The 18,349-nt window shown below is 31.8% G+C and overlaps 1 protein-coding gene across 1 annotated transcript; it reads right to left on the bottom strand.

Annotated features, from left to right (window-relative positions):
* Positions 1–576: 576 nt before the first annotated feature.
* Positions 577–17,420, bottom strand: LOC124370361 (putative peptidyl-prolyl cis-trans isomerase dodo). The gene is made up of 3 exons (XM_046828651.1): positions 17,192–17,420; positions 4,280–4,483; positions 577–1,887 (listed from the first exon to the last, which is right to left on the bottom strand). The coding sequence occupies exons 1-3, from the start codon at positions 17,244–17,246 to the stop codon at positions 1,667–1,669; spliced, it is 480 nt and encodes a 159-aa protein (XP_046684607.1). The 5' UTR covers positions 17,247–17,420; the 3' UTR covers positions 577–1,666.
* Positions 17,421–18,349: the final 929 nt, after the last annotated feature.

The following is an 18,349-nucleotide window of genomic DNA, read 5'->3' on the forward strand; positions in this document are numbered from 1 at the left end:
TAACACCTCCCAAACTACAAATCTACAGAAAATGTTAACTAAATCACTAAATGACAGCTAAAACGAAACTACAATGTTTCTACTTTTAAAAATGTTTTAGTTTTGCCCTATAAAAACATGTCCATACAGTTTTTATTTATCAAAATAAAATCAACCAGATTTGAGTCGCTTGCCATTATAGAAAAATATGTTTGCAGAAGCTAGGCAATTTTTTATTTGTCTAAGAAAATGTATAGATTTGTAACAATAAAATCATATATTTTGAAAGAGCTGCTTTTAATAATAATTTAAGTTTCATTCTTGCAAAATAAAAATTCTCTTTGGTATGATACTTGAAGTATAGGTAATTTTTACCCTTGTCGTAACTTTACAAAAGGCGCTAATTTTGCGACTACTTTACAAGTTGCTAAAGTCAAGTGATGAGGTTTGTTGGAATTTCATTACTTTTTAAGGATAGTTTAGTTCCACATTTAGATATCAATTTTGTCAGGATTAAATCCTCGTTTGATAGGTAAATAGATGACACAGCGACACAAAATGAGTTGGTGGCCGGTAGGGGGTTAATAAAACAACTAATACTTTTGTAAGATTGTGGTATTAATCATTATTGTTGTATTCATCTCAAATTTCATTAACATTTGATATAATTTAATGTTAATGAAAAAATACTGTTATGAAATCCTTTTATATAAAATGTTTGAAACTAAACTTTTATAAACCTAAAACAGTTAAATTTACTAGGTTAAACTGACTGACTTCCATAAATTTGTACATTATCATTATTATGTACCACACACATATATCAATAAGACACCACAAACATTGAAATGTACATTTTAAATTATGCTAATTATACACATTTATTAATTAATTATGACATTCTTACAATAAATTTACGAGATTGAAGTGCAAATGGAAGAAATGGATTGAGAAAAGCTTACTAAAATTGGGAAAACGGCTCTAAGGCAAGTTGTTACCAACTATAAGAATTATTGGTGTTCTTAAAGCTATTTACACAAATACTATATTTTAAAATAAAAACAAGATAAGACCAAAACAATATAATATAAAATGAAAATTGTAATAAATTTAAATTTTTGCAGGAGTTTAATTTTAGAACTTGGTTAACAATTATTCTTTTATTACAGTGATATTATTTATTTATTATTATTATTTAATGCATTACATCATAAGTCTACTATTATAGGGACTAAGTGTTAGATGAACAATAGTTTAATCTATGTTATTTCATTTCCCATGTAATGTAATACATAAGAAAAGAGTAAATTTAAGGTGTTTAAAATAAATATTATCAATGAAAAACCAAAAACGTGTTTTTATGTTGAAATTTACACAATTCCACAAAATCAAAATAGATAAAAATTAAATGCAAAGAAACATATACATGCAATAAGAAAATATACAACCTAAAACATAGCTATAACTTTTTTCGTGAGAATACAGCTAAACTCAGCTTGTTCTAATGTAATTAAATAAATAAAATCCATCATGCAAAACTCAGCTTATTCTAATGTAACTAAATAAATAACAAAATCCACCATGCAAAACCAATAGTTTACGAAATAATCTAATTCCAATTATTTTAAAATAGAAATATTTTGTATTTCCTTATGAATGTCCAAAAGATAATTATTACTAGCATAGTTTAAGCTGTTCGGAGAATTATATGAACCCCAGAATCTGTATGGACTGGTTCGCTAAGTTCTCCGATCTTGAGAGCGAATGCAGCCTGTTCAAAGGGTTTTTGCATTGCTCCGTGACCGAATGGACCCAAGTCTCCACCTCGCTTGGCCGAGCTGCAGTCCGAGTATTTCTGAGCAAGCTCAGCAAACGAAGCTCTTCCACTTACAATCTGTTCTCTATATGCTAAAAACACCAAAAAACCAAAGTTAGTTTTTCTCTTAAAATAAAGAATTAATAACACTGTTACTTTGGAGAGAATGTTATTAGAAATATTAAAATAAGTTCTTTAAATTAATCACTGTGTACTGTACAATATATAAAATACAATATTTTATTTACTTCTTGGAATATCAAATGCTAATTTCAACTTGAAAAATTCAAAACGTTAAAAAAATATGAGAGTATAACTACATTTTGTACAACTATTAATTCTTCATTAACATGCATGTTTTGAATAAATATAACATCTGATGTTTAGTTTAGCTTAATTCACACAAATATAACAAAAAAGCAAAATTCAGTGCTTTACAATATTTTTACTCCATAAGTCATTTAAAATTACGATATGTTACAATTTTCTGGTTCCTCAAATCAAATTTTAATCAGTGATGAACTTACTGTTGTTGTATCAATAACATGTTTTTTTATTATTTTCATGAAGGAAACCTAAAAACATCAAAGAAACACAAGCAGCCTGAATATTTCTTTCAGACATATTATGATGATTCATTACAAAGTAACAAAATCACATTCTAGAGCAAGTTTGGAGTGGACAGGTTTGACACTAACAATTCTAGCATGTGTGTAGCACTTTAGTTTTCAAACTTAAAAATGAACTAATTCATGTTTGATTCAAGGCTGATTTTTTCCAAAACTAACTAAAACATTGCCTTAAAGAAAATGTTATCAAATTTATTAATAAACAAAGAAATAACAAGTCACTTATCAACTAATTAAAGCCTACACTACCAAATAAAAGCTTATGATTTTTCAGTTTTCTTCTGATTGTTTGGCATTTTTGATATTTATAAATGCTAATGTTGCAATATCAAATACAAATTGAGTATATAAAATTAACTAAATGTTTTAAAAGTTATGTTATTTGATTAATTTGACTTAATTATTTCAATTTATGTAGGCCACAAAAACATGATGTGCTATATTTACCTAGACACATTTGTATAACTCTTATGCTATAAATAATTTAAAGTGAATTAAAATTACACTCTCTACGAAATTCTACAATGCGTTGTTGATATTTATGGCAAACACTTTGTTCTTATTAGTAATAAATATTTTTATTGATTTAATTCACTACATACGTTGGAATAAAATAATATACATGTACACAAAACTTGAACATTTAGTAATAGAATAAATATTTAAAGTTACTTTTTGGGTAATGTCTCTGATTTTATTAGTTACAAAAGAAATACCTCATCCAATGGTATAAATTGAGGCACAGCCAAAGTGAGTGCTCAGACTGTCCTCTGTGGAGCGAAAGGCTCACGTAGGCAAGATTTGAGTATTAACATTCACAGTTACATAGTGTAGTCCAAGTGTCGGATTTTAGAACTAACTTAATTTCCCCGACCTTACCATACCTCGTCCACAAGAATGATATATCTCCTCTATAACTAATACAATCAAAGGTAGTGTTTTCAATAATCACTATATTTTTGTCCTCTATTAAATAAGAACAAACTCACCAAAACCAGATGTCAATTTGTTGGAATGATTAGTTTCGCCAGATGTCAATTTGTTGGAATGTTTAATTTCGCCAGATGTCAATTTGTTGGAATGTTAAGTTACTTTATATTAAAAGGAACATGTATTCAATTATTCACAGAGATAAATGAATGATCACATGAGCAGGGTTTCATCTTTGACATGTTCTATAAAAGTCAACAATTTTGCTTACATATTCTACTTGAGCTAAATATTTCTGGCTTTAGTTTCAAATACAAGTTATGTGATTGGGAATAGATGTTAGATAACAGAGACACAACTAATTCACTTGTATTATGGATTTCTTTTTAAAAGCCTTCATAAAATGTTTTAAAATTAATACTGCTTAAAATACTTTCTTTAATTTGATTTTACTCTTAGTTTAAAATCAAAAGAGTATTTTTTTATTAAATCCTCTTTCATAAAAATTTGTATAAATAACTCTAAAACAGCCAACCATTTGCTTTAGTTTAGATTTACAATTAGCTGATATATAGGACATAGATAAGTAAAGAAACTGAATATAGTGTTTTAGAATAAAGTGAAGTGTTTAGAGTTGTAATGGTGGTGACAGGGTTATCCACTTGCAATACCCTCTCTCAGATAGCTACTAACTTCATGGTACATATTTGATGAACAGTAGAGTGTCTATAACTCTACTGCATAACAGCTTAAGACAATGAATATAAATGTGTTTTTGACAGTTATTCCAGACTGAACTACTACGTGAGAGTGGCTGAACATTATCTTACACATATTAACTATTACTTACATCTTCTCACCTTCTTCTTGATTTCCTTACTCAACTCATGCGAATAGTCAACAATAAAAGACTCGGCTAACTCACATTTGACAAGTTGTAGAGCCTCCTCTGAAGAGCGAGTGATGTTGTCCTCACGCCAGGAAGACGGACGCCTAGAGTTCTGGTGCTTGACCAATAAATGGCTGCACTGAACTTGCTCTGGACCTCCACTGGAAACTGGCTCTGCTGGCTTCTCTGGCTTGTCCCATTGAGACTCCTTGGTGTAGACATTCAAGTAGTAGTGCTGGCCTGAGAGCACAAGGTTATTTTTGTTTCATTATATCAGCAAGTTAAATAAACACTACATAGCTTTGAAAGAATGAAAAGGTGCCCTCTAACTATAAAAACATTTTGCAATCTTAATTTATCCATGACTAAATAGACTATGAAATCAAATTGTGATTTTGAGCTGCTAAACCCTTTAGTTGCTTCTTAAAGAAGACATATGTTCCCTTTCTTCCATGTTGAATATCTGTTTCATGCTGGTTGTACACCAGAATTACAACTTTACATTAGGCTTCAGGTTGGAATGCTCCTAATATTTGGACATAGATCGCAATCCCTTTATCCCACCTTCTAGATTACCTAGTCAAGCTCTCAAGGTTGTACTCTCAATAAGAGAAATAAGACTTTGATTGATAGTTAGGACTCATATAGAAAAATACTCAGAATAAATTCACAATTTTGATTACCCTGTTTTTGAATATTTCTATTCTAAAATTACCTACATCAAATAATTTGTAAAAATTATATTGCTAGAAATAAGTTTATGTACACCCCAAAGTTTTGAAGAAAATGTAATAGATGATATTACATTTCATAGATGTGTGATAGTGGGCTGATGTATAATTACCAAATTATGCTGTATTCAAAACAAGTACAAAATAGAGATGGATAATTAACAGATGGATGGTAAAAATACTTTGCATGTTAGATGATAAGAAAATCAGCACCATGGTTTATGTATGAGATACAACCACGTCTTACCCTCAAGACTACATGAGCAATCTAGCTATGGTTCACCTAAACCAAAATGTAAAGCCCAGATTTATTGATACAACCAGATTTGGCACCATCCTTGGACTGACCACATTTTAGCGACATACAAACATTCTAATACTGAACATTGAGAATGTTGCCCACACATAGTTCCTGTTCTTAGGCTAGTTTGATTGAACTAATAAAGAAAAAGTTTCACAAAGCATTCAGCCATCTATTATCATATTATTTGACATTTTCACAGCAAGCAAACTGTTTTGAGTTAATGATCTAAAAATTGTTCCCTCATTTGCAGAACATTTCAAACTTGCAGTTTCTTCAACTGTTTTAAAGTATACTCACTGTGTCATAATTCAGAACACAAAGCCAGGCATTATGGCACAATCATAGGACTGAATGTGAGGACTTACACATTGCAGCACTAATTGTATTTTGATACGAGGCAGTAAATTTTAACACGAATAAACTGAACATAATCTTGATAGAGAAGACCATCCATCAAGTTGAGGCAATGTTATTATGATGATGGGCTATTTACTATTACATTTGTACTATTTTTGTGTATTCTTAAATGTGGTTAAAATTTATCTGAGTCTGAATTTCCGTTATCATACAGACTTAAAATACAATTTTTCACGTTGTCATGTACTTTGCCTGCAATTATTGCAGTGATTTGAGGCAACTTGCCTGCAATTTTTGTGTCTTCGTTACAAACAGGATCAGGGTTATTAGGCACGAGATTCATGTAACAAATGAAAGCACATAAAATTGTTGTATTATGTTAAAAAAGTAGTGTTTAACTTATATAAAACTATACCTAATGTTTTAATTCAATTGAAGATTAGTTTTAATATATGGAATATTTATAAAAAGCAATATTCTTTATTTACTTCATTCATCAATAAATGTTATGCAATCAAATAATGTCAAATTATTTATAGTTAACAGTAGCTTTATAGTTCTTCATGGTCCCTACAAGAAAACTCATGTATGGTGCAAAGAGCCATGTCTTGCAGCCACTTCCTTAGTATCTTCCTCATGGTCAACGTGTTTCTCTATTTCAATTCATCTGGTAGGTTATTAAGCAACTTTACTCTTTTATATAATGGTTTTCCTTTGAAGATGTCTGTCTGTTCTGTGGGCTGTTAACGAATAGTTTTCTGCATGTCTAGTTAATGCATGCCACATTGTTTTTGAAGGATCTCCAGTAACACAGTATAGGATGGTTTCCAGGATGAAGATAAAATAAAAACAGTATGCCTGATTTTTTTTATGTCCCTGCAGCTCAGTATATGACCTAAACCTGCCAGCATTTATGTGGCATTCTTAAGACATGATGACTTCTGAAGATCCTCCCCCACAGGATTTCCACAGCACATGTGATCCCCAAACAGTGCGTCATATTCTGAGTTATACCTGGAGTACTAGTGGATGTAAATAGTTTTAAGGCATACAGAGTATTTTTGTGCTACTTTTCCATATCCAGTTATATTCTCCTTTTTCGTTTTTCACATTTCTCCACTCAGACTGCTTATTTCCACTTGAAGAATCCATCACTGATCTGAAAAATCATAAAATTACTCAATCTATAAAAATGCTGTTATATACATTAAAATCTATTTTTACTATAAAATTATATAACTTACTATAAAAACGTTTATTGTTTAAATTAGAATCTAAAGTGTACTAAATTATAATTTGGTATACTAAAACAATTCAATAAATGTTCTAATACATTTTAACGCATAATAAGTACATTTTTGGTAATAACAAAAAACAGATGTAAGTGAGGTTTAAGTTGTGTATTTTCTGCGAAATAATTATTTTCTGTAATAAAAATAACAAACTAAGTATAAGTATAGGCTATCCCAAACAAAACCAAATAAGTATGATTTTAATACATAATTAGTTAAGGTGTGTGTATTGTGTACGCCTGAAAAAATTCTCCCTTCTTGTATACGAAAGAGGAAATGTTTTCCAGTTTATAAGAAAACTGCCACTAGGATAGGAAAAAGTCTTAGTAACGGATGTTTTGAATGGTGCGGCAATGGGCGGGGCTACAACTGCCATCTTGGTGTCAAAACACTCTGAAGATCAGTATACATCGAGCTGTAGTCGCACATGGTCTGTATTTCTTTTACTTTTCTTACTGTGATTAATTCAAATGTGTGCTGCAATTGAAAATCCCGCCATTTGTGAAGTGTGTCCAGTGATAAGGTTTTTGTTGGCAAAAAAACAATAAACCAATTGAAATCTATCGCCAACTGTGTGAAGTTTATGAAAATGGAATAATGAGAGAAAGCAGAGTAAGGTAGTGGTTGGTGGACTTTAAAAATTGCCACACCAATTTTCATGATGATAGTCGTAGCTGCAGCTTAGCCTAGTGACTGAAAATTTGATGTTGATCAATGACAAAGTTTGTGAAAATCGCTGTTTCACAATGACTGAACTCTCAGAACATTTCTCACAAATTTCACTTCATGATAATAATGTAGGGAAGCTTGGATACCACAAATTTTGTGTCAGGTGAGTTCCAAAAATCCTTACGGAAGACCACAAAAAACTAAGACTTGTTGCATCGTTAAGTGTCTAGAAGAATATGACAAACATGGTAACGAACTTCTCGATCGTATCGTTACTCGTGATAAAAAATGGGTGAAGCATGTTAACTGTGAAACAAAAATGCAGTCTATAGAATGGGGGTACACACATTCTCCTAAAACCAAGAAAGTATCTCCAAACTCTGACTGTGAGAAAGATTATGGCAACTGTTTTTTTTGGGATGCTAAGAGTGTGATTCTGGTTGATTTCCTTGAACGAGGATCTACAATCAACGCAGAGAGGTACATTGCAGAAGCTATGGCGAGCAATACAAAACAAGCGTAGGGGAAAATTGAGCTGAAAACTTTTGTTTTTCCATGGCAATGGACGTCCCCATACAGCCAATCGTACACCACAAGTCTTAGATGATTTTGATTGGGAAGTGTTTTATTATAGCCCAGATCTGGCACCAAGCGACTACCACCTCTTTCTAGCGATGAAAACCTGGCTCACAACACAAGACTTCAATAGTGACACTAAACTTGTAGCTGGCGTTAATCAGTGGTTAAGATCTCAGCCAGCAGATTTCTACAAAGCTGGAATCAAACTTGTATCACGTTATGATAAATGTCTCAATTTAAATGGGGATTACGTTTTAAAAATAGCTTGAGAGTCTAGCTTTTAAATGTATACAATAAAATGTTCCTATTTCAGTTGGTTGATTTTTTATTCCAAAATGTTTGTTACTTTCTGGATAGCCCTCGTGGTGTAACATGGAAGGGAATCTGCAAAATATGCAGGACTTGTCCTCCAATTTAGAAACAACTGTAAGTTATGGAAGAAAGTATTTAATTTTTTTCAGAAGAACTAATAATTATTATTTTTGGAGAAATAAGTTTAAAGGTTTCTGTACTATAGCATAAAATAGGCTAGAGCTTTTGAATTATAATTCATTTATTACTTACAATATTATTAATACTTGAACATTAGGTTTTATCAACCAAATGATTTTATTTGCATTACTTTGTATTTATCCCCTAAATAAAAAAAAAAAAATACAAACGGGACAAAATTAAAAAATTACATGATTTTAAGCTCTCTCCAAATTTTTAAACTACATAAATCACTAAATATATGATTTTAGGATCAGACCATTTCCTTTTAATTTATGTTTTGAATCTAAAATAAAGCTGTGTCAACATCTAACATAACAGTGTTTTATGTTGGATACAGGACACAAAAACAACTGGACATTTTATGCTATATATACTGTAACTTACCTTTTAAAAACATTTTGTCTTCAGATGTGCGGCCAAGAAGGAGGATCTAATAAAAAACATTAAAACATTCCTGCAAACTTTGTACAAAAATTGATCTTTAAATACATTGACATTAAAAAAAAAAAAATAAAAAGATAGATTAAATTATCTGAGTTTAAAGAATAATTTCAGCTGACTAAACCAAAAAATCTAATTATTGGCTATTTTTTCAATATTATTAAACAATTATAGAGCAGACAAAAATTACCAAGTGATACATTAAATGATTTAAATTTTATAGAGTCTTGTCCCTATTTTTTTTATTGAATGGCCATCATTAGGATCTCCCACGGTAGCTATGAATTATTCTTACATATGTCGCATCAATTAATGCAGAGTTGTACACCATTTACAACAATGCTGAATCCTCAAGTTCATTTTGTTATTTAAAGTAAGAAGCTGAAGAAATCTACATAACACTTGACTTTAAAAGTCTTCTGTGTAGCTTTTAGAGTGACAGGATACTCAGAATTCATAGGAGGACTTGGGGCCACGGAACAGCCAGCCACCTGTTGCGGTGAGGGGGGGCATCACAGTGGTGTACTATTAGTCTCATTCACACCACTGGAATTGAAGAGAAGACTAATGTTTCTACAGCTTCTATCTATGAGAGATGAGAAGTCTCCCTCAAGCCTACATTTACTAAATCCTTTGAGACTGAGGAAGTTGCATCTACTCCACAAAGAACTGGACATTGGCAGCATTATACCCTAGCATCTTGAAATTTATGGTGAATGACATCAGTGTTTGATCGAATCAGTTTAGTATCAAATGGACAGGTATAAATCAACTATTAGCAATATTACTTAACGTGTTAAGTATAGCAAGTGAAACACACTATTTTTAAATATGAAACAAGCATGACCCTTTAAACATCGTCGAAGACCTACTGAAGACAAATTATGAGGCAATAAAAATAATACAAAACAATTTGAAAATTTTTTTATCTTTATTCTAAAACAGTCTATACATAATGGATATACATTAGAATATGCTTTTATGATAAAAAAAAAAACAGCAGACATTTGGCAAAAGACATTGAATGTAGTTATTGCTGTATGCTGCATACAATACACAAGGTTTGCTATAATTTTGTTATAAACATCTATCATACAATAAAAACTTGTTTACCTCATAACTGCTATTAATGTAATTTTATTTAATTAATTCCACTGTAAAATTCATTTCACTTGCACATTATTTCCTGCTTGCTAAAGATCTAACTACAGTTTATGTGATGTGTAGCTGAGAGTCCATTAGTTTCAGAATTAAAGCCACAGAGTGATATATGGGTCATATAGCTGATTTAAAATACTGTTAGTTTTAATTCATCTAGAAGTATTTATTGGAAAATAGTCTCTTATTATTTCAGATAACAGACTGAATCTTCTGGAGCTATTCATTAACGAGTACTATGAGAAATTTGTGATGTAGACAAAAGCATTAAATCATAATATTTATAATACTGATTGAATGTAGGCACTACAAGTAGAAAAAGTATAAAAATAACATGAGATATTTTAATGTACTGTGTTGTTACTTAATTCTCATAACATGACAGATTATTTCCACAATAGGAAATTTGTAACATTTACATAAAGTTGGCAAAGTCTTCACGCTTGAATGTATTAGTTGAGCACAGGTTAAAGTGTTTAAAGAAGGCCACCTAGAGTTCATTACTATGAATCAAACAGTTAGTAAAGAATACTACTGTGAAGTTATACTTTAGTTAAAGGATGCCATTCATCTCAAAAGACCCCAAATACATAAAAGTGGAAACTAGTAAAACCAAGAATGCTTAAGCACAAACAATCCAAATTCTAATAGTTCAAAATTGATTAAATAATACTTAAAATAGAAATCATAACTTGACTGTTTATAATCATAATAAGACGTGTTTATTCCACAAAGATTTACCTCTAGGGAATGGTGTTTCTTCAAGATGGACTAAAAGGTCAAATTGAGATAGAAAAAGATGGAGGAGATATTTACTTGTTAATAACTGTTGTTTAACTGGTTAACAAAGGGTCCTTTGAATACTCAGTTATGCTTGAAAATGTAGTGACTCTTATCTTTATCACAGTTATGTGGTTGAGAATATTAGGTAAGTTGAGCCTGTTAGTGAATCAGTTTGCGCTTAGTTTAGAATTTAGATCACTGTGGTTTAGAAATAACAATTAATGCTGACTCTGCCTCAGAAGTATGTTACAATGTCAAGGCCAATAACATACAGTCTTCTCATCGTAAAAGATCACTTTGACTTTTGACTTTCCTTCGGTCAGTGCAGAGTGTAAGTCTCTTATCAACACAAGGCCATTTTGTAGGCAGCTGTAAGAGGATGAACACCAAAGTTACAGAAGCTTTATAGGCTCTGGTATCCAGCTATCCTACGTGTGGGAATTAGGTAATTCAAAGAATCACTGTTGGTACCAGTTGCTTTAACATCAATCATTTCCTCTAACCAACTATCTCTGATATTGAATTTGTCGTCTGTTCTGCTATAAATATTCACAAATAAAGAGTATATGATGTATAAGAATGTATGTCACAACAAAACTGATTTAACAGACAAAACATTAATTTGAAAATATGATATTGTGACTTGCCTGCACCACAAGAGGGTCACGCACACATACTGACCCACTTTAGCTATCAGTGAATGTGTTAATAATCTACCTGATATTAAACCTTATTAAAATAAACATTTGAAAACTGTACATAGCCTTTAAATGTTAAACTAGCAATTATCTGTGTTTCACACACAATTTCATGCTAAGTAATATGGATATCAAACATCATATGCATATTCTTTTTAAATAACATACCAAACACTCCTGAAATAAGTAATGGCCAGTAAAGAATATTCCAACCTCTTGATCCATTTTAGAATAAATGGACTTTAATTTGAAAAAGTAGTGTTTCAGAGCCTTGGAATCGGAGTGTGTGTTAAAGAATTTCTGGAAGCACCAATGAAATAACTTCAATCACTGTGCAATGTTCCACAATATTTGATTGGATAGCTCTAACAATTTAAGCAAATATGGAGGATTCCTAAAGTCAGAATCCATAGCTTTATCATTGAAAGCACTTTGATGTAACATAATGCTCACTTGATATTTACTTTACCCACATCATATAAAAAATAGCTGTTAGGTAACTTTCATTTGCACAACAAATAATAATATTAATTTGTAACAAACTATTTTTGCACAATCTAATTATCTGGATATCTAAAAAGTGGACATTCCTTACCTAGAAAATTATGGTAAGTGAAACTAGTTTTTAGGTTTTCCAAGCATTTGTAAATCAGACTCTTGTAAATTTTACCAATAAGTAGTATCTCAAAGAATGTTCTTCATTTTGTTGGCATTAGAGCAGGGCCACACCGAGCCCACACTGGTGATTGGAGTTATGACTCTAGCCCAGTTATGTCAGCTTGTTGTAGCCTACTAGTTCCTATCTCTCCAAGTTTTTTTTTATTATTAGGGTTTTCTGTACTTAAATGTTTTCTGTTGCATTTCAACTCATTCCACATGTATTTTCCTTTTTAAAAACCAAAAAATACTGTGAAATATATAAAGTAAATATTTACACAATATGAATTAATGTCTGAACTCTTAGCACTCAGCAGGCCTCTAGGTGCTAGTGGGTTAGCATGTGAGACAGTGATTGCGTAACCTTGTATTTCACTTCTGATTCGGTTTGAAATTGCAGTATTTGACCTTGGGCTCTTTAATTTGACTGAGATTTAAATTAAATTCTTGAACAATTACAAAATTTTACTACCTTTTAAAACTTTATCAATTGGTTATTTATTATTTGCTCTTAAAAGTACAAAGTAATATGTAATTAAGTTATAAGTCGATCTATATTAAAAGTATTTTTATTTGCAGAGTTTAAAATATTATTAGTTTCAAGTATATCTCTATATTTTGGTTTGGCTTCACCAAATGCACCTCTGGTTATTTTAATTCATAAATTCATATGATAAACTATAGAAGCTACAGTGGAACTGACATTCGGGTAAAAAAACAATTCTAAACTATGTTTACTAAAGTATATGCTGCAAATATACAAACATTAATTTAGTTATCTATTTGGCTGAGAGTTTGCAGCACTTTCCAGCCACAACTGGATAAGGATGGAATTTTATAACTGTGCAATACAGTGGGCCACATTTAGTGGCCTAACGAGCTGAACTGCCAAAACAGTAAGTGCCATTAACCGTTTAGGAGAGCTGTCAGTTCGACCTATCAGACAGAATACTTATGGCTTCCCATAATGGCCCCACAAACTGAAAGAACAATCACATAAATCTGAGTTCAAAGGGTTAATTCTATAACTTTCTGCAAGTGTAATATGCAATGTAAATTAACATACCCGTAACTTCCACTAATTTAATAAATGAGCAAAAATAACCTATCCATAACTTCTTACCAATTTTATATGTATTGTACAAACAACCCACTTAAAAACAGGCTGGTAAGTTCTAACCACATCTAAACTTCAGTTTCTTGAATGTAAAACAAAACACAACCACAGAACGAAATTCACTCTCACTATTAAAACCACAATGTTTCATTAAAAATCAATGATTTAATTTCCATGGAAGTCTTTAAAACTGTTTACATACCCTACAGACCCTCTGGGATATATAAATAACTCTCATAGAACTAGTTAACCGATACGATAGCCTGACTCGCAATAGCTGCATCATAGTTTTTTTACAAATTACAGTACTATAAAATACAGTGGTTGATGCAGCAATGATCTAAGGAGATTTCATATCAGCTACTGTATTGGCTGTAGATCAGTGACAAACACAAATAACATAATACGTGTTTACGTGTTAGTTAAAATATTCAATATTACACCACATCATTGGGCCTAACTTATTTTGAATCACCACCACGATTTTTTTAGGAGAATGAGTAGAATAAGGGGCCATCCCTAAATTATGTAGCACACAAGGGAGGAGAGGGATTTCCAGCATCATTACGCATTGTTACAGGGGAGGAGGAGATTCTACACAGCGTATGTAACTATTAAACCTTAACTATTCATTGCTTGAATTCATTCACAAAATTTGATGGTTGTCCTAAAGATTTTAAGGTTAGTATTATATTTTTCTCCCATAAAAGCAAATGGAAAGAAGTCTGAATCCTCCATCCAAATGTTTTTTTAAATGATGAAGCATCTTGTTTAAATCTGTTTGTGTTGTGTTTTTGACCACATATGAGATTTAAATGTTTGAGCTAAATATTGACAGGGTTTGATAAAAACTTTAGAGAAACTGCCTCCCTTACTCATGTACTCGTTTGTAAGGGCAGCTGTCTGTATACAGACCGAAAAATCGTGAACGAAAATCACCACCAGAAAAGCTTGGCTATCAGGACCTATATTACGTTATGGTGCATGCTATATGAACAGAAATATTCATGCCAACAGACATGATACCAAGTGGAGAGGTGAAATTTACACCAAGCGACACGTAAATTTGGCGAACTGAAATTCTGTGTGTACGAGCCGAACTCTACCAGAAGATTGGTGCCCCATGGGATTTTAAATCGAACCATTTACTAAAACATAACAAAGCGAAGGTTTATTGAACGTTGTTTTTCCTGGTTGTGTTGTAGTTTATTCCTAACATATTAAGTCCGATACAGATAAGTTTATTGTGGAAGTGAAGCAACTCCAGCTCAATTACAATTTCAGCTGTAGAGATATATAGTAATAAATATAAAAGAATAGATGTTGAGCTGAAATTATGCAGATTAAAACTTCACAAAAATGTACAGACAACTCAGCAAATGCAATGTACCGAAAAATAATCTATTTCTGATCCATTTTGGCACTGACTGAGAAAAAAAATGGATGACTATTCCATCTGCTTAAAAAACACTTGTACAGTTTGACATGCTGAAACTCAGCACACAAGTTCTGAAAAAATCTGGTTGTATAGTCATGTTAAATTTGGCCAGGCAGAATCACGTTTTTTTTTTTCAGTCTGTATGGTATTGCCTTAGCAGTACAGCGAGTCCTAAGCCATGCACTTGTATAGTGAATGTCTTGCTGCGTTATGGTTGCATTAAAAGTAGACAGGGAAAATCTGTTTCAATCATTGATTTTAAATTACAAAAATGTATATCCCGAGAAGAAACAGCACAGTTCAAAAATGCCAGTTTTATATTAATAAATTACATTTTACTCTGTAGTTTAATTGTTTAATATAATTGTTCTTATTATATCACAAGTTTTAGAATACAGTAAATATAAATTGGGAGGAGGTTGTTAGTGGCAGCGTTACACAATTATGGATGGGGGTTAGTGTTACCATTACAAGGCAGAGGAAGGGTGTTCTCAAAATCTGATTTTAGCATTAAGTAATTAAGGGACGGCCCCTAACCTAAGTATGTCAAAATAATAAATTGCAACTCCAGTGGTTAATTTGACCAAGTATGCTTTTATGAAAGAAAATTTCACTGAACAGATAGTTTTTCATGCACATATTAAACTTAATCTAATTAGTCTACTTTATAACCAACAAAGTTTAAAGTGTTAAATTATATGTAGGCCTACCCATACAAAAACATTATATTTTAAAAAGTTGAATCTTAGTAAAGAATATAGAGTTTAGGCTAGTTTAAGCCTTTCTGGAATAACAATTAATTCAGATTCTGATGAATCAATACTTAAAGTATAGCCTGTGTTTACAAACTTAATACTAAATACTGGTATATGTTTACAAGTCCCACTTCACATTATTTGTTGATTTTATTAGTGGAATGTATTTTAAAGTGTTAAGGATAGCAAAATTAAAGAAAAAAGTTAGGAAAGACATAATAAAAAAATTTCAACATGAAGGAGTAAATCCGTCATAAGGGAGTGGAAATTCTTTATCTCCCTATCGGAGACCTTGGGTAGGGTACGATAAGCTGACCCGATTTTTTATATGGAAGAATGTAATCATCGATACCAATATTCGCATCTCAAATCCTAGACTATCAATCGATATAAAAGTATCTATAGTCCTCAATAACAATCATATGTTTTAAATTAAAATATGAATTTAATATTTACAGTGATCAAACAAATTATTATAACCAAAATTAGGAAAACTGAAGACAACCATATTTGCTCCTCTCACAGTTACAGTTGTTTCTTTCACACAAATTTCACATAATGGTTTTTTCGGTACGAGTCCAACATGTTGAAGTCATGAAAAACATGACTTATATCATCTTTCAAAGCAATGTCATGTAGTTTTTTTAAATTTGACTGCCATTTTTAATAATCAAATGTTAGTTACATAAAATTGAAACATTACATTACAAGTATTATTTTAAAGTGTTTACAGCTGTTGATATAGATTATTTAAGTTAATTGTTCAAAATCACTAGTCGGTATCGATTGATTATATCGATGGTTATGATTAAGTAATATCATTTGCCAATTTCAATATAAAAAACCAGGTCCGCTTATCGTACCCTACCCTAGACCTTAAGTATTGATAATTTAACCAAAAACCAAAGAAATGTTATTTTGTTTACAAAGCTAACAAAAACTTACTTAACCTAACTACTTTACTGTCTCACCTACCCGAGGGGTAACTGCCATCCAAAGGGCCTATGAACTACTTGAGAGCCAAATGCCCTATGCCAGTATTTATCGTTCAATGCAAAGAGCCAAACACTACTCAAGAACCATCTACCCTACCTGATGGCTTACCACCCTAAGCAAGAATTTTCTCTATTTAAGGAGGGTTTATTTTGTAGATTCTTAGGCCTTTCCTTATTTTTATGTAATTAGTATAGCTATTCTAGTTACACATGTACTTTTCATTAAAAAATTGACAAATAACGTGAAGTGGGTCTTTTAAAGTACCTATGTAATTATTAAGGGTCTTAAGGAAATCAAGATCACTAGTTTTCTTTATTTCTATGCTCGATGACAGCTTTTGGCGAATTCTAGAAAATCTAATGAACTTATAAATGAGTTTATCAAAATCTAAACTACAAATTTCCATACATCATAAAATCCAATAAGTTTTGAATCTAACCTACAAAGGTATGAAATTTCAAATAAAAGGTAAACACACCAGTAGATCGGCTCATCCTTTTTTCCCACCCAGAAGGTAACGATTCATCACCCATGATAAATTCCGAATAAAATAAATGATTAATAAGTTATTCAGCTTAAAGTTTAATAGCAATAGCGTCTAGCATCAACTTAGTCAACAAACACCCATTCTATTCCTATAATCTCATGCACCCTGAATTGTATTCCAAACCAATGGTCATTCTTATTTTGGAAAACTCGATTACTGAAAGAAAAGATTGATGTTACAAGCGTGAAACATCGAGAGTTTCATATCGAAATTTCCCCGAAACATCGATTGTTTGCTCTTTTAAAAGTCTTGTTTGATGAGCGTTCAGCCCCATGGTTACGGATCTATGAAGTTCAATGCCTGTGTATCTGTACGCACGAAAAGTGTCGAAAATGTTTACCTAGTAGATTGAATTTGGTATAAACTCTACATCCTACATCGCTTTTGAAAATGGTAAATATCGGTCAATTGGAGGAAATTTTTATTTCTGTTAATTCTGCCGTCAAATTGGGACTGGTTAAGCGGCCGAATCACGATGAGATTTGTCGCATTACTTATATCGATACAAGGTCATCATCGTTTCATGCAGCAAATCTCATCGTGAGTGGAGAGTATTTTCTCTCTCTTTCTTTAAAGCCTCGGCGTTAGCTATGTTTTCTTAACCTTCACTACATTGTATCATGTCTACACATGATTGATCCTCCCTGATCAAGAGTGAGGAGTTTCAGTGTAACAGTTGATATATATATATCAGCTTCTTCTTTGTCCTCCTCCGTAGACTAATGGTTATAGTCTCCGCTCTATAACCGAGAGATCACGGGTTCAAATCCCGGGGAAGTGCAATCATGTAATAATATTAATAAAAACCAGTGCACTTTGAAGCCGGCATAGCTGACGCTGAGGCTTAAATTAGATTTTAAAAAAGCTTCTTGTATCGATACTACTTTTCGTTTCTTCCGCACCTGCATAGTGTGGCTACACCGTGCAACTGATACCGATACACACTCAAAGTGAATAGTAAGGTCGTAACCGCATTTTTTCTTTACTCAGATTTGGTGGTTTTCGCAAAATTACATAAAGATAAACATTAAATTATCATCTCCAATAATATTGTTACTATCTGATTTATGACAAATCATTACTTATATG

Source organism: Homalodisca vitripennis, chromosome 1, assembly GCF_021130785.1.
Source record: "Homalodisca vitripennis isolate AUS2020 chromosome 1, UT_GWSS_2.1, whole genome shotgun sequence".
Taxonomy (NCBI): Eukaryota; Metazoa; Arthropoda; class Insecta; order Hemiptera; family Cicadellidae; genus Homalodisca; species Homalodisca vitripennis.